Consider the following 18,311-nt stretch of genomic DNA (forward strand, 5'->3'; position numbering starts at 1 on the left):
AAGAGAGACTTAAAAGACATGCCAACAATGCAGTACATGATCCGGGATTTTCTTTTTCTATAAAGAACATGAGTAGGATTATTAGTGACGTTGGAAGAAGATCTCTAGTTTTTAAATCATTGTTACTTTTCTGATTTTGATCACTGTATTGTGGTCATGTACAAGAATATTCTTGTTTTTAGGAAAGATGGTTGTGTGTGTCTATACATGTCTGTGTGTATATATACAGAGGGTGAGCATGAGAGGGAGACAGGAAAAAGAATGAGAAAGCCAGTGTGGCTACACAAATCATTAACATTTAGGGAATCTGGGTGAAAGGTATATGGGAATCTGAAATTATGTCAAAAAAAAGTTTTAAAAGTTTCTCTTCATTGAATTAATATGTTATATATTCAATAAGCAAACTATTGTATTGGATTTGGGTACTTAGCTAGAAATACAGAATACATAGTCCCTGCCTGTAAGAAATTTAAAGCTAAGCAGACTTTTCTAAGACTCATAATTAATGTAAACTTGCTCAAAGCTTTATTGGACTTATTTAAAGATGATTCAGACTGATAAACTTAGCTACTGATTTTATGGGCCAAAGATAGTTCAAACTATCTTTTTTTATTCAGTCTGCTTCTTTCAGTCTCATGCAATACTTTTTCTCATTGCAAAAGTCAAATTTCTCTTTAATTCTTTATCCAGTGTTGATTTTTCCTTCATATTTGCTATTTGTTCTATAATTTGTCCTATAGCTTTAAAAACTATCTCAACTTTCTTAACCAAGCAGTAATCTCCCTCTTCTTTCACGGTTGTTATACACAGGAGGAATCTTCTCTGTGGCTGTGTGTGTAGGGTTACCCTGTAGTACCATACTCAGCATGCTAGGCATTTGCACACATGAATTCCCCAAATGCCTCCATGTTACTTACTCACCATTATTTTTCTGAGCAAGACTATCCTTTTGTGTGGTTTACATGCAACCACATGTAACCACATGGTTTACTAGTGTTATTTAAAGACTAAAGTTTTCTTTCTCATCATATTTGGCTCTCTTCACCTTGTTCAAGTTATTGGCATTAAATTTAGTGGCTTGTCAGAGTCTTTAATATTCTAGTGTTATCAGTGACTGCTCTAATAAAAAGGGCATTAATGTAAATAGTTTTTCATGATATAAGTTGTTAGTGTAAGACCCAGGAGTAGAAATTAAAGCTTTTCATTTACACTAAAGGTTAACCCTTCAGAGCTTTTTAAATCTTGAAATATATTTACATTTATATTTTCTTTATTTGTATGTTCCCTTTTTTCCCCATTTTAGGGAGGAAAGACATAGATTGGTTTTCTTTACATAATTTCCTCCTTTTGGGTTTACCATTTCCAATTACAACAATCTTCAACTCGAAAGACCCAGGAAAGACCAAAACCTGCAGCCACAGTGCAGGAATCCTACAAAAAAAAAACTGTTCATTTTTCTCCATTTTAAGGTGTGTGTGTGTGTGTGTGTGTGAGTGTGTGTGTGTACCTACACATGGGGAGGGTTATTGCAGGGGTTGGGGAGCAGTGCATGTAAATTTTGTTTCTTCCCTGGATCTTTCACAAACAATAATCAGTAAGGGTCCTCCTTTCCCTTGGAAGCACAGAAAGACACTGCCTATTTGAAATTATATTATTTGGGATTGTCTTGGGCTTCTTTTACATGGAGGTGCCATCTAGAAAAAAAATTGTTTTTTTATTAAGAAAGAAATTAGATTTTAAATGTGTCGTATGTAAATAGTGGTTTGTTTCTTGGTAAATAACATGACTCTTCCCTTATATCAGCTTTAGGTATAATTACACATTTGTATTAACATAGAAATGACTGGTGCTGTTACAAGCTCTGGCTGTCAGGAAATGAGCAGTATCCCTCACCATTTAGCAGGAAAAAAATCCTGTTTGGAGGCAGAGAAGGAAGAAATCAGTGCAGCAGATTCACAAATGCTTCATATTGATGCTTCATATTGGGGGAAGTATTTAGGAAAGTAGTTCCTTTAATTATATCTTTTATATATGGCTTCGAGAATTACTACCTGGATATTCACCTTCATTTTGTAGAACAGTGTAAGTGGTTTCCATTCCAGCATGAATGTGGTCAGTCACATGGCAGTGGAGTAACCAGATTCCAGGTGCTCTTGGAAACATTTCTAGGGTTTGGTATGTTCCAGGGAAAATGTCAAAGACATCAGAACTATAAACGCCCCTGTGCTTAATTAGAAAAATGACAAATAATGTATAATATTGTATATGAGAGTTCACTCATGTCATTTGTTAATGGTCAGCTCAAGGATATTGAAAAAAATGGATAAATCTGTTTTTAAAAAATTGAGCTCGTTTCTGTGTTTAATACAAACGGTAAAATGTGGTTTTTGTCTTCCTACTAAGTCTTTGATATCCACATCAAGTGGGTGTGAAGATATGATGAGAATGAATTCATCAATCAGGACTACCCACAAACCTCCTATACCTTGATTCTGGTTTGCCTGTTTGTCATAGCACTTAAGCTACACAAAAGGAACTCAGCTGTGGCCCCATTTCAGCCCTAGCCTCACTTTTGCCGAATCTATCCTAGCTTGTCTGTGAAGCTGTAAGTCAAGGTAAATAATAAAGGAAGCAGAAAAGGAGGCTGATGAAAAAGACAAAAACCAGAGGCACTTCAGGGGGTCTCAACTGGAAACAATAGTTGGGTGCTAATAGTCTATTTCTACAAGGGTAGAATTGAAAGCCCACTAAGAATACAATATATCTATGTAAAACAAAATGCAGAGAACAAAACAGGCTTTCTGCAGTATGCTTTTTGTTAACTTCTGCAGTTTCTAAATTAGCCCAAAGCATAAGGAAAAAGCATTTCCAGGAGGGCCACTGGCTTCTGCTGAAATCAGTACTGAGAAAGAGCAGAAGTAAGACTGAGATGTACAGACCAAGTTGCTTGTCACCTAACCTTGCTCACCTCAAACCATTTAAGATACAGAACTTAGAACAGGCAGGGCAAGGGTTATAATAAAGTCTTGTGGTCTCTACTCTTATCCATCATTATGTGAACATTCCTACCCTCTTTGTTAGCAATTCCACTCAGTTGCCTTAATCAGGAATCTGTGAGCAGAACTCCATGAAAATTCAGTTAAAAATCCAAATCCCAGGAAGAGCTCAAGGTGTAACAAAGGCTGGTGTGTCCATTGAAATTGCTGTGCCTTATATAGTCATCCCTCAGTATCTATGGAGGATTGGTTTCAGGAATGCCCCCATACCAAAGTCCATGGATGCTCAAATCCCTTATATCAAATGGCATTTCCCATGTAACTTACGCACATCCTTCCATGTACTTTAAATCATCTCTAGATTATTATAATACCTAATACAATGCCTACAAATCATTTCATTTCCATGGACTCCACATCTCAGTGCAGCAAATTCAAGTTTTGTTTTTTGGAATTTTGCAGAATTATTTTTTCCTAAATATTTTCAATCCAGGATTGAATCCTGGATGGGGAATCCACGGATATGAAGCACCAGCTATACTCTTTGCAGCTTTTAATTTTTCATAAGTCTCTCTGAGGAAATGTTTTCTTCACTTGTATTAAAACATTTTCAAACAGAGCAAGAGTAATTGCCATGGATAGCTCTTACCTTGTATTGGAAACTATGGCCATGAAAATGTACAGTGTGTAAGTCTATTTCATTGCCCATTCCCATCAAATACCAGTTGACTTCATCTCCCACGTGCATTGTGAGGCCTTGTAGGTTTCCAAACATTCTTCCATTAATAGCTAGGGAAAGCATATGGTTTTATGTTACTTTTCAGGATATTTTAAACCAATGGCTATTTCAAAGAAAATATGATTATTAGGTTAATGTAAAGAATCTTTTTGATGTTATAGGACTTATTTTACTACAAATGAGGGAAATCGATACTTTAAAGTGAATAATATCATACACTGCTTTTCTAGGCACTTTGCACCAAAAGTCTTAATCTTAATTGTGGATTATTTCAAAGGAAATGAGATTTTGGAATTGGAAAATAAATTAGCAAAAGATTTTGAGCATAATCCCCTTTTTGTTGTGAACAGAATTCTGCCTCACATACAAAGTGAAGCAGAAGTGGTTTATTTTAAGACAAAACAAATGAATAGTCTCCAAAATAATTTTATTTGAAAGAGAAAATGATAAAAAAGTAGAAAAATTCTTCTAGAATAATGTAACATACCATGCATTTTATTGCTTTCTATGAATTCCTCATCATCTTTGTTTACTTTTTCGGGGTGATCAGAGTATGTTTTGATGTTGTCATCTAAGTACCAAGATTCATTCTCATCAAAAACTAGAAACAGAAGGGCAAATTCCAGTTTCTTTCTGGGATTGAATACTTTCAAGTAGTGTCTTCGACAAACAATCAGGGGGCCAATTAATCCACTGTAGAGATCCTGGAAACAAGGAAAATCTTCAGTAACCCTTGTGATGTAGGTCAGGATTTCAGAGAACTGAGACTTTACACCCATGGCCTCAGGAATTTTGGAGAGACTGATTGAAGTAGACTTTGCCCAATGTGGTACTGCCAATTCAGTAACTTTTCACTTGAAGTAGTTAAATTGGAACAATGATGAGTAGTAAGTAGGTCATGTGGTGATGCTGACATAACAGAATATCTGCAGAGGCAAAAATTAACTCAGCCAATGAGCAGTGATTTTAAAAGAATCCCAAATGAACAGTGTTGGTTTGTTCTGTAAACTCATGAACTCTTGAGTGTGAGCCAAGCACTATGGCAGTCTCTAAAAAATTCATAGATGAATGAAATGTATAATAATAAATAGCACCACAAATACCAAATTTACTCATTTGTTTGAGCCAGAACTCTGAATTATCAAGGAGCCACTTCCCTCTGGCTCACTCAGGCACTTCACCCACCTATCTATAACTCACTCCGTTTCTTTTCGCCCTCCTCACAGTAGAGGTCCTTGAAATTTGCCCCATGTATTACAACGGGCTCCCAACCTCCAGTCTCTTCCCTCTCCAAACCTGCCTTCATTCCACCAGAATGAATGATCTGAAATGCAAATATACTGCCATTCTTTGTCAATTTTTCAGTGGCTACCTGTGACCCACAAGACAATATCGAAACTTCCCGAATATGATCTTGAAAGGCCTTTGAGCTGTATCATATTAGGAAATGTTAGATTTTTGTCTTGTGTGTCATAGGTAGCAGCATATTTGCTAAAGTAGATTGCAAAACAGCTTATTTTCCTAGGATTTTAACATATAATTGGACCACAGGAAAATGCTAACCTCATCTTCCTTCAATTGTGTGTCTGTTTTGGGAAGTGTCATAAAACAAATGATTTACACTTTACCTTAACTTGATCCACAGTTGAAGAGTAAGCCCATGGAATACAAGCAGAATCCTCTGTTCCAGCTCCAGATCTTTCTGGGATTTTCCATATGTAAGTGAGAGTTTCACCTAAATTCATGAAGTGTTAATGGATCTGGTTGTATTTGGTTTATATCACACACACACACACACACACACACACACACACACACACCCTGGATAACTAGGACCCAGGAACTGGAAATGTCAGTGTAATTAGTTTTTAAAAATTGTAGTACTCAAGATTCTTTTCAGGAATTTAGTTTTAAGACAAACTAAGACAACATTTTGTCATTTTTTGAGTTAATTATAAATTAACTAGCTATAACCCACTTGCCATACCACAAAGCTGGGAGGTGCACTTCCAATATTACAATTTGAAAAAACTTTGCAACCAATCTCTTCTTAGCTTGAAGTATGAAGTATGTTTTCCTAATATACTTTTTTCTCTTCAGGTACCAAGTGATTTTTCCCCAGTGGCTGGTACCTTTCCCGTAATCTCCTCTGCATGTGTGTATCTGGACTATGTTGTGTAATTCCCTCAGCTTCAGCATGGTCTTCCTTTCCTTGTCCTCTCTCACGATCATCCTTAGTGAGCTCATGATTCCTGGCGAGGAGCCATTAGACCTCTTGATCTCATGAGTCACCGATTTGCCACAATTTTGTTTACCCCCCCCTCCAGTCCCTCTAATTCGATCACACCATGTGCTGTTTTGTCACTACTCCCACATACAGGACATAACCACACCCTGGGCCTTGGCACTTTGAAGACAACCAGTTGCTTCACCCTCCTACTTTGCCAAGGCTCTGGGCATGTGCTCTGGGCTTTTCTCCAGTCTGATCTGCGTTTCCAGTCACTTCAGGGCTTCCTGTGCAACTGCTCACAGACCTCGGCTTTTGGCCGTGCGCACTCACCAATCCCAGCCACACTCATTTTCCATCCCATTTATTTAGACCACACCATTACATCTTCATGCTCTCACACTAACCTGCCAGAGTCTGACAGACATTCACTAGAGAATCAAGCAAGATGACAGAGATGATCTCAAGTGATGTGGTAGACATCTTACTTTTTCTTCAAGCCTCAGTCTGAGCTGTTCCTACGTCCTCACCCTTTTTTTTCTAAGCAGAAAATTTCACTAGAATATAAAGTATTGATTCACCACCTGCACATATTACTGTCTTGCCATTTCTGCTTTTACTTATTCTCATAAGCTGCAAAATAACATTCCCTTCTCTTTTCCACGCCCCTTTACAACCTGCTCTTCTACCAGTGGTCAATGCCCAAAACTTTGGGATCATGCTTGACTCCTCTCTTCCCTGACACTCCCTAGTGCCCATTTTCCAGCAGGTCCTTTTAGCACCACCTTTAAAATAGAACCAGAATATGATAACATCTCACCACTTCAGCTGCTTCCACCGTGTTCCAAATCTCGATGATGATGATGATGATGATTATTTTACCCAGATTATTGCAATGGTCCTTAACCGACCCCAGAGTCTGTCCTTGCCCCCTTATGGTCACTTAACCACACATCAGCCAAAACAGCCCCTTAAAAAGTGTCCATCAGAACATCAGTCTTAAATCTCGAGTCTGAGGTCCTCCGTACTCCATCTGGTCCCAGCTCTTCCTGGATCTCATCTCTAGCATTCTTTCCCTTGTGTGCTTTTCTCTATCCTCTGGTTGCCTTGCTGCTGCTCAAACACACCAGGCATGCTCCTATCTTCAGGGCCTAGAATCTCTTTGTGTACAATTACCTGAATTTCATTACTTCTCAATCTTTAAGTGTTTTCAACAATGCCACCTCCTCAAGGAAGCCCTCCTGACCACTCTACCTAAAAGAGCACCCTTGCTACTCCCTGGTAAGTTATTGAGAAATAGTCTTTTCCTGGAAGCCAGTTTTATAACTAATAGAAGAAAAATATGGTTCTTGTTAAAGAAAATGCTCACGTATGTATATGATCTGTTTAAGATTTTACTCTGTGTTTATTAAAGAAACATTTGATGATCCCCTAATACATGCCAGATACTGGACTAGATAGGGGGAATTTAGAGTTCCAAGTAGCAGCCTCTGGCCCTTAGAACCACATGTGCTGGAGGCAGGCGTGGGAACATCCAGCCACATGCGGTGTGGTAGATGTCGTTTGAGCTGTGTTCCAGCTGAGCGAGGAGACAGCATCTCTGATTCACCCTTGAGGATTCATAGATGTCCACTACCTTCAGGTTTTTCTCTTAAGCTCTCCTGTGGACTTTTTTTTTAGTATGAACATGTGCATGTACTTGCATACACACAGACACCTCCTTGTATCCCCTCTTCACAACTACCTCCCTTTTCACTTTCTTGGTCCAGACTCTCTATGATGAGAGTAATCTATGGAAAGGCTGTATACCCCTGTTAAAATGACACCCCCCCCAACCCCACACCACAAGTACCTGGTAATGTTGGGATAACTGTAGAACTCTCTGTTTGTACCCCATGGGCATGTATTGAGTAGGGCCTTGTGGCCATGTTTTTAAAGATAATTTTGACTTTGTCTCCAACATCTGCATGAAGTTGTGGACCTGGCAAAAGTGAAAAGGAAAAGTGGCTTGTATATCTCTCCAAGCAGAAGGTTTAACTTAGTAATAAAAGCAAAGATCAGCAAAGATAACTTGTTTCTCTCCCCATGGGTTTGTGCTGTAATACTCTTGGATTTATACTGCATCCCAGGGAATTTGGAATCAACACACTGGAAATAAAGATGGAGACCATTTGTTTATCTCTTAAGAGTTCTAGGGGAGGTTTGGCCTGAAAGTCCTTTGCAGAGTACTGGTCATTTAATCATGGTGGGTTGGATATCTGACCAGGAGTCATTTTGCAGCCCTTGGTGTGGGGATACCCCTCCCATTTCTACCCTTTATCAAATCTTAGCTTGTCTCTTGTCTGGTAGGATTTTTGTGCTCCAGGAACAATGCCATTTTGCCTTGGTGTCTTAGTGTAGGGGTTGAGGATAACCAAGCCTCAGGGGAATGCTGACCGTATGGGAACACAGTGGGGTGGGGATAGGAGTGGGGACCCCTGCAATTGATAGTTTTAAAGAAATGTCTCAAGACCAGTGTTGCTCGAGATCTAGACCTTCTGTCTTAAAGTGAATCCTAAAAAATTGAAGGCAGCGGCCGGGCGCAGTGGCTCACGCCTGTAATCCCAGCACTTTGGGAGGCCGAGGCGGGCGGATCACAAGGTCAGGAGATCGAGACCACAATGAAACCCCGTCTGTACTAAAAATACAAAAAATTAGCCGGGCGCGGTGGCGGGCGCCTGTAGTCCCAGCTACTCAGGAGGCTGAGGCAGGAGAATAGCGTGAACCCGGGAGGCGGAGCTTACAGTGAGCTGAGATCCGGCCACTGCACTCCAGCCTGGGCGACAGAGCAAGACTCCGTCTCAAAAAAAAAAAAAAAAAAAAAAAAAAATTGAAGGCAGCTTTTCCTCTGCTTTGTGCAGTGTGTGGTACCATTTTTTCTTTTATTTCCTGTTGTAATTAATTTCCTTTTGTATATTTCTTCTTGTAATTAATCATTTATATTTTAATTTTAAAAGTAAATAGCTATAATTTGCGAGAAATGAGTAGGATGATGGGGAGAATTTGGTTAAGAATTTCATTAAGGCCAGGTGTAGTGCCTCATGCCTGTAATCCCAGCACTTTGGGAGGCTGAGGTGGGTGGATCACTTGAGGCCAGGAGTTTGAGACCAGCGTGGCCAACATAGTGAAACCTCATCTCGACTAAAAATACAAAAATTAGCCAGATGTGGTGACTCATCCCTGTAGTCCCAGCTACTTGGGAGGCTGAGGTGGGAGACTCACTTGAGCCTAGGAGCGGCAGGTTGCAGTGAGCTGAGATCATGCCACCGCACTCCGTCTTGGGCGACAGAGCGAGACTCTGTCAAAATACAGAATTTCATTAGAAAATAGTTTCTGGGAACTTCACTAAAACTACAGGCATCAATTCGATAAAAACAAAATATATATAATTTTATCAGTATACGGGATAATACATTGTTTCTAAGAGAACTAAGTAATATTTTACTATGCCATGTTATGTAATAAACTTAGGTCTTATTAGATAACTAATTTTTAAATTTTTATTTGAACAACTTTGATATATGAACCAAGAAAACGAAACCCATAGATATGAATTGACTGTTACTGCAGGTAGCATCACATCATTAACCCACACCTAATAAACTGGAGCTATTAACATACCTAGAATTCCCAGATGTTCTTCTTCAGCTTTTCTCTCCACTGGAACACGGAACGTGTTATCAGTATACTGCCGATACACAACTTTCTTGTACTTTGAGCCTATGTAAAACTCTTCCTTATCTAAAAATGCATTTGAAACACTTAAAAAAAAAAAAACAGAACTAAGGTTAGTATTTGTCTTAATGAAAATGTAACAAGTTTTAAACTTTAAATTTTGAATAAAAATATAGTTTTTATTAGAGTAATTATAGTAGTTTTTAATCATCACTCTTCTATCCAAGTAAGAAAGAATAATAAGACTTTATGGGCCGGGCGCGGTGGCTCAAGCCTGTAATCCCAGCACTTTGGGAGGCCGAGACGGGCGGATCACGAGGTCAGGAGATCGAGACCATCCTGGCTAACCCAGTGAAACCCCGTCTCTACTAAAAAATACAAAAAACTAGCCGGGCGAGGTGGCGGGCGCCTGTAGTCCCAGCTACTCGGGAGGCTGAGGCAGGAGAATGGCGTAAACCCGGGAGGCGGAGCTTGCAGTGAGCTGAGATCTGGCCACTGCACTCCAGCCTGGGCGACAGAGCAAGACTCCGTCTTAAAAAAAAAAAAAAAAAAAAAGACTTTATGTGTGGTAGAAGGCACACCTAGCCATTTGAGTGTAGTCATCTGAGTCCTGGCCTCTACCCTGCCACTAGTGAAAATTTCCTCCAGCTAGTCACTGCCTATTGGAACTTCAGTTTTTTCATCCCTAAAATGAGATATTTGAACAGATCATCTCTAAGATTACGTTATAACTCTAAAATTTTATGAGTCCAGTATTTCTGATTTATAGGAACTGAAATGGACATATTTTCCCAGGCATTCCCTTTTCCTGAAGTTTTCATTTCTAATGGCACCTGTAGCCTTTTAACCATTTCACCCCAATTACAAAATAAATATTTACTCCTTTACACTGCAAATCATACTCACTACTGCTGTCAAGCTAACCAGGTAACCACTGGTAGCCACAGGTCACCAGTTGTGCTATGCACCCTGGATCTGAACACCTGCCCACCCCAATCCCTCAGATCATCTCCATGCAGTCAGTGCATGACGTAAGGGGGATGATGGAGAGGAACGTGCTTGGGAAAGTATGAAGAAGGGGCTAACTAGAAGTGATGGAGTGATGCTGCTCTAAATTAATGTTTCTGAAGCTCTAATAATCATCCTCTACTTACATCTATTCATACAGAATTTATTTTGTACTTTTCCATAATGCACATGTTACTGGTAATGTTGTGCCATATTTTCCTGTAAGTTCTTGGAGGGTAGAGACTATATCTGCTATATCACCTTTAAGCATTTAAAATATTCCATACATTACAGTTTTAAGAATGTGAAATGACTGTTAGACTAACAATGAAAACTCTGAAGGAAAAATAAGCAACAAACTGTTGCTAAGGGGAATAATATTTCTGCTCTGAATTTGGGAATTAACTTTTGTTAAGTTTGAAAAGAAATGATACGTGAGGGCACATGAATGTGAGAAGACACTGCAGCAGAAAAGAAAGCAAGACTCCAAAGGATCAAAGGAGGTAAATGGAAATTTTCCCTTGAGGAAATTGAGAGAAACAGAAATGAATGAGGACAAGTTCCTAGGAAGTGTTTTGTTGTTGTTTTTGTTGTTATTGTTTAATGCAACTTTTTTTTTCTCTAAAATTTGGTGTAATTCTTACTTCTCTGAAAAGGAAACCTAAAATTACAGCTGAAATTGGGAATCAGAGTCTGGAGAATTACTTCTGCTCTTGTAAATGATGCAGCTCCTTCTCCCACTGCCTTTGTGGGGAATAATCCCATTCCACCTCCACTGCTGCGATATAGTATGTCCTCTCTCCCAGGTAGAAGGTGGAATCCTCAGACTGCCGCCTGCATTGGTTCACAGTATATTTTTGCTTCATGCCGCCTGTGTAATGATCAGTTGTAAGGCATTCAACATTAAAAGTCCCTGGAGTGGTAAATAAGAAAACATGTCACTTCTTTGCTACTGCCCTCTGGGGCTCTCCACCTTCCTCAGAATTAATGCTGAAGTCCTTATTGTGATCTCAGTTAGGTGATCTAGCTTTCCACACCTCTGATTACATCCCCTCCTGCTCACCCTGCTCCATGCACCAAGGCCTTTTGCTGTTCTTAGAACAGGTCAAGTGTGTGCCTGCCTTGGGACCTTTGCACTTGCTGTTTCCTCTGCTGTCTCCCCAAAATATCCTCATGGTTCATGTCCTCATTTTATTCTGATCTCTCCTTAAGTAGCACCTCCTGAGAGAATCTTGACCCTTTCCCCTCTCAGTCACCACCCCCTTCCCCTGCCTTATTTTTCTTTATGTACTTATAATCACTTGACATACATGCATTAATATACTTGCTTGTCTGTCTCCCTGCATTAGAATTGCAGCAACATAAGACATCTTATCTCTTTTGTTCATCGCTGTATTTACATTTGTTGAAGGGAGGAAAGGGTGACACTGGATTGGTCTTAAGTTTCAGTGGCATATCATAAACCAAATAAAGCCTGAAACAAGCTAGCATATTTTCACATTTTGATTAAAATTCTTTCTCTTCTGTTTTAGTTTGTTTTACTCATTCAGAGCCAGGTCTATAGATGTCTCTGAATCTGCATGGCTACAATGCTAAAATAGAATATTCACTTGCAACCAACAAGCCTCTACTTACAGCCTACATCTAGGCTACAGAGACATGAAAAGGTTAGGTGCAGAATATTTATGGGAGTCATTCTCCTTCTAGTCTGATTTTCCAGCTGTCTTTAAAAGGACCATAATCTAAAAAGGAATCATCTTGAGGAGCCTATGGAAGCGGAGAAAAACCACACCCTGTTCTTTTCTTACTCTGCATTCTCCTCAGTAACTACGAAACAGACCCATCTGGTACATACTTCAGCTGATAGTAGCCTGGACTTGCTCTTTCAGAGATAGGAAGGGCACTTGGGAGGCTTGGGGAAGGAATAAGTTTATCGCCCAACACATTCTGCTACAGAATTTTAAACCAAAACTACACAAATTCATCCACTAGAGACTTGGCTTTAAATAAATATACCTTCCGTGTCAGGCCACATGAGGAGTGTAAGACTTGTTTGAGGGAAGAGGTTTACTGTGTCTCTCCGTTCTCCTCTCCACAGATATGTGTTTCCTGAAAAGTGTATTCCATGTACATCGGCCTCGTTTCCAACGCTGAATAAGTACCACACGACCGAATCTCCTTTGCACATGTTGAGACCAGGCTGATTCCCATACATGAATCCATTCATGGCTATGAAAGTTGGGAAGTAACATTTTGGAAGTGGTTTAGATTCTACTACGTGATAACCTCACAGACTTTCCAGGACCAACTTTGTTTTTTTAATTTTTAATTTTTAAAAGACCTATTCAGGCCTGCCCACGCTTTATGTGTCAGGAGTGTCCTTGCAACTCCTTGCCGTTCCTGGCACTTCCAGAGCAGACGCTGGCTGCGAGGACCAGAGCTGAATGCATAGTTCTTGAAGTTCTATGCTAGTGTCCCTAGCAACCTGGGAATCCCACTACTCTTCCTGGCTAAAACAATGATTCTGTCATTTCCAGTTCTTTAAGTGATTATATTTGTGAGCACCCAAATCTGTGAATTATAACAGCTTTTTCTGTGCACCATATACTGGGAGTGTGTTGCTTTTCTAGATGAAAAAGTCTGTAATTCATCTTGAATAACAGGGAAGTTCATATGTAGGAGGTTTTTTTCTTTATCTTGCATATTTAATTATTTTTGATGAATAATATTCTCAGTGCTTCCAAATATACAAAAATGCAGAATCAAAAGAAATATTTTAAAGATTGTGGGTAGCATGACTAGTACCTAGCTTGAAAATATCAGTTTGTAACACAACTTTACATGTTTTTCTTCTACTAGCTACAATAATTTTTACTGATATCCATTAGTGGTGTGGGCTTTTTGAATAATGAACTCACTGTCTCTGAGCTCTAACCACTTTATAGAATTACACTAGGTATTAAAAAAATCTAATATTAGACTTAAATAAAAATCTTTGGGGGTATTCCAGGGCACTGGTCATTTTTTGAAAGCTCCCAGGTGATTCTAATGTGCAGTCAAGGGTTAGAATCATTGAGGGCTGAGATCATCTCTTTCTGCATATTGAATAATCAAATGAGCCTGTCATTATTGAGCCACACATGAGAAAAGCATCTGATCCAGTAGTTTTCAAACTGTAGTGTTCATCAGAATCTCCTGCAGAGTTTGTTGAAAATGGATTGCCGGGATCCATCTCCAAAGTTTCGGTCTTTGTAGTTCAGGGTAGGGGTCCAAGAATTTGCATTTCTAATAAGTCCCTCAGTGACGCTGAGGCTACTGATACAGGGACCACACTTTAAGGACCATTCATGTAATTGACATATCTTGAATTAAGTGAAATAATGACTGATTGACTGACACATCAAATAACCAATGATATTACCTTCAGGACACTATTGTCATCATTTATTGAAAAATAATTAATGAGCAAAGCTCTTCACATTTTGGTTTAGTTAAAAGCATTACATATGCAGTACTAAAATAACTTGGTAGATTGGTGGATGATGCAGTACTTACAGTGCATTTTATTAGATTCCTGAAAGTCTTCATCTTCCTTATCCACCTGATCAGGTGCAGTTGTAAACATTCTAATATTATCTTCCAGGAGTAAACTCTCATTCTCATCAAATACTGTGGGAAACAAATAGAACTCCTTGTCTACATCTTTCTGTAAATCAAAACAAAATGAGATGAAGACGGAATGAGTAAAACAGAAGACTTCCATGTGCACAATACTATTTGTGCACAAACACGCCTAAGGGAAGGAATGAGAACGGAAGTTTCTGTTGCTCTTTGTAAACTAGGGTTCATGAAATATTTCAGTTCACCACCAGAGCTTTCTTTGGTATCTGTTTAGTGGATTCGTGGTTCAATATAGTAATCTGAGCCTCTCTCTGCATCTAAAGGTTCTAACTCTGCCTTCCTGCTCACATTGCACATACCAATTGAAGCCACCAGAGGAAAAAAAATTGTTAAAATACGAGAGAATATGGGTCTGTGCTGGAAATCAGGAAAGATGCCATCCACATTCATGAAAACCAGAAGAATTTCTGTAAGGCAGAGCAGGATGGAAGCAGATTTGAGGAAGAAATCATCATCCTGGATGAAGAAATAACCTCCCAATGAATTCCAACAGAGATTCAAACAATCTCCAGCCAGCTGTTCAAACATTATCACCTCCTCCCACTTCTCCCAGTGGAAAAAAAAAAAAAAGGAAGCAGAAATGCTGTCTGGTCTTTGAAATGATTCAGTAGTTCAGAAGAAGGCAGTCAAAGGAATCAAAGCAAATGAGCCCCTGAGAATAACTGACTCTCAAAGGAGAGAATAGAGATTATTGCCTGTCTTTCCCTTGAGATCAGTCCTTCAGATACATGATAAGGTGATTATCAAATTGAAAAAATCGAACTAAAGCAAAGACCTGAAGGTTAGATCCTGCAGAGAACTGAATCAATGATGAAGGTGATCTAAAGAAAGCTCCCATTAGCTGGGTGCGGTGGCTCACGCCTGTAATCCCAGCACTTTTTGGGAGGCCGAGGCAGGCGGATCATGCGGTCAGGAGATTGAGACCATCCTGGCTAACACGGTGAAACCCCGTCTCTACTAAAAATACAAAAAAATAGCCGGGCGTGGTGGCGGGCCCCTGTAGTCCTGACTGCTTGGGAGGCTGAGGCAGGAGAATGGAGTGAACCCGGGAGGCGGAGCTTGCAGTGAGCCGAGATCACGCCACTGCACTCCAGCCTGGGCGATAGAGCGAGACTCTGTCTCAAAAAAAAAAAAAAAAAAAAAAAAAAAAAAAAGAAATCTCCCATAAATCGGATGAGAGCATTTGAAGATGAAAAATATACACATTGTAATAATTTTAGAAAGAAGTTGTAAAAGGAGGAGGCACAATCGTAAGAAATACTAGTGGAAGTGTTTGCCACCACAAAGGGAAAAGACTAGAGGATTCAGATTCAAAAGCTTCCTGAAAACAAGACAAAATTAATAATAGAGATCTATACCTAAAAATGTCCTGGTAAATTTTCCATTTTAAAAATGTTATCATGAAAGGAAAAAATCAGGTTGACATTGAAATTACCAAGTACAATAAATGCCAGAAGAAGGTGAAGTAGCATTTATCTTTTTGAGAAAAAAAATTATGATACAAAAATGTAACACCAGGTAAAGTACAACAAAAGTCATTTTCAGATGTGTAAGGATTCCAGCAGGGACTGGTACAATTACCTATATACTGATCAACAGAGAAAACTTTCGTGAAATGTTTTCAGGCATGTTTTCTGATCATAATGCAATAAAATTAAAAATTACTAGTCAAGGACAAAAAGTAAAAAAAGAATGTCATTTTTGATCCAAATAACTCTTAGATCAAAAAGAAAATGAAATGTTGAGATAACAAATCTCAAGTAATTGAGATAAAGTAATGTCTGTGAGAACGCTGTAAAGAAAAATGTATGGAATGTAAGCATATAAACTAAGAATCTGAAAAGCTTTTTATCTTAAAACCAAATAAAAATAAATGTAAATATCTGAAAAATTTTTTAAATTAGTTACAGAGAAAAATTAATAAAGACAAAAGCATAAATTAACAAATTTAACACAGGTAAAATGACTAAACCCAAAAATATATTTTGTGAAAAGACCAGAGAAATATATAAATCTCTGGCAAATCTAATAAAAAAGGTGGAGAGAACCAAAAAATACCACATTAGAAATGAGAAAGGAATATAATCACATATATAGGAAAGAAAAACGTAAACCATCATATGCAATAAGTGTGATCAACTGACTTAGAAAGAAGTACCTGACTAGACCAGTACTCATGGCTGAAATGAAATAGTGATTAAAAACATAAACAGGCTGTGTGCAGTGGCTCACACTTGTAATCCCAGCACTTTGGGAGGCCAAGGCAGGCAGATCACTTGAGGTCAGGAGTTCGCGACCCGTCTGACCAACATGGCAAAACCCCATCTCTACTAATAATACAAAAATTAACTGAGTGTGGGGGCGGGCACCTGTAGTCCCAGCTACTCAGGAGGCTGAAGCACGAGAATAGCTTGAGCCCAGCAGGCAGAAGTTGCAGTGAGCTGAGATCACACCACTGCACTCTAGCCTGGGCGACAGAGCGAGACTCTGTCTAAAAAAAAAAAAAAAAAAATAGGATGGGGGGGGCCCATACATAAACAACAAAACTACTCCTTTTTAAAAGTCAAAATAATTTTACAGGTAGTTTCTTTCAGCTCTCTAAGGAGCAGATGGTTCCCAACTATTTAAACTATTCCTAGTTTATTTAATAAAGATAATATAACCATGGATATTAATTTCATTTATAAGCTTAAATGAGAAATTCTAAATCAAACACGATCAAACTCAACCCACCAATATATTAAAGAAAAATTCACCATACTCAAGTATTGTTCTCCCCCAGAGTGCAAGGATAGTTTAACAAAGATAGTTTAACATTAGAAAGTCTTTAATGTAGCTGGTCATATTTATTTGTAGTTGATCACATTGAAGGAGAAAAATTATATAATAATTTCAAGAAAATCTAAAAAAAAAAATTTATAAAATATGACATTCTGGCATTAGCTCTTCCCTTTGCTTTCCTCTCAGATCTTTGCAAGGCTGTCTCTTTGAAATTTAGGCATCACATTAAATATTGTCTCCACATTATCTGAACTAGAATATCTGTTCACTATCTCATTACCCTATTTTTCCTTTTTTTTTTTTTTACAGAACTTGTCACTTTCTGAAGTTATCTATTTCATTTTCTTTTGTTTGCTTATCTTCATCTCCTTTCCTCCCATCCCCCTCCTTCCTCCCATATACACTAGAATAAAAACCTGTCAGAGCAGGAAACTTACTTGTCTTATTTACCAGTGAATTCTGTGCCTAGCACAGGATGTTTTTTGAGCAGCTCAAGTGATTTGTTTTTTAAACAAGTGATTTGTTTTAAAAACACTCTGTGTGAACTGGAAGTAGAATAAAGCACAACCACTAGCCAATTCATACTCAGTGGTAAAATAAATAGAGATGTTCTCATTAAGATCAGACACAAAACAAGGCTACTGGCTATTACCACTATTGTTTAATATTATTTGTAGTATTCTACCCATCATAATAAGGCAAGAACATAGAACAAATCTGAAATACTGGCAAAGAGAATTAGCATTATTTGTAGATAATATAGAACCTATATGAATCAGTTGGAAATTACTTGAACTAAGAAATGAATATTTAGATGTCCAGCTCCAAAATAAATGTTAAGCAACTAACAGCTATTTCTATAATGACAATATGCAATTAGAAAATACCATGTAATGCATAATATTAAAAAAATAGGAATTCAATAAGAAACGTGCAGGACAAATATGAAAAAGACTGTAAGAATTTACTGAATAATTAAAAAGACAACTTGAATTAAAGGGTTCCTGAGTGAAAGACTAACTATAGCTAAGAGATGAATTATAGCCAAGAGATGAATTCTCTCCAACTAAAGCTATTCATTTAATGTAATAATAATAAAAACTACCGGGCGCGGTGGCTCAAGCCTGTAATCCCAGCACTTTGGGAGGCCGAGACAGGCAGATCA

At 38.5% G+C, this 18,311-nt stretch overlaps 1 protein-coding gene across 2 annotated transcripts in view; it reads right to left on the bottom strand.

Moving 5' to 3' along the window:
• Positions 1-18,311, bottom strand: part of CP (ceruloplasmin (ferroxidase)) — a 61,160-nt gene that overhangs the window by 12,108 nt on the left and 30,741 nt on the right. The window contains exons 10-18 of one of the 2 annotated variants that reach the window (XM_011958927.1): positions 14,240-14,390; positions 12,701-12,913; positions 11,390-11,597; positions 9,623-9,762; positions 7,815-7,943; positions 5,364-5,470; positions 4,223-4,439; positions 3,646-3,785; positions 2,064-2,226 (exon numbers count right to left, since the gene is read on the bottom strand). In XM_011958927.1, the coding sequence (XP_011814317.1) occupies positions 2,064-2,226; positions 3,646-3,785; positions 4,223-4,439; positions 5,364-5,470; positions 7,815-7,943; positions 9,623-9,762; positions 11,390-11,597; positions 12,701-12,913; positions 14,240-14,390 (1,468 nt within the window). The remainder of the gene's footprint in view (positions 1-2,063; positions 2,227-3,645; positions 3,786-4,222; positions 4,440-5,363; positions 5,471-7,814; positions 7,944-9,622; positions 9,763-11,389; positions 11,598-12,700; positions 12,914-14,239; positions 14,391-18,311) is intronic. The other variant, XR_001003658.1, reaches the window with a different exon arrangement.

This window comes from Colobus angolensis, unplaced genomic scaffold (genome assembly GCF_000951035.1).
Source record: "Colobus angolensis palliatus isolate OR3802 unplaced genomic scaffold, Cang.pa_1.0 Scaffold48, whole genome shotgun sequence".
NCBI classification, from domain to species: domain Eukaryota; kingdom Metazoa; phylum Chordata; class Mammalia; order Primates; family Cercopithecidae; genus Colobus; species Colobus angolensis.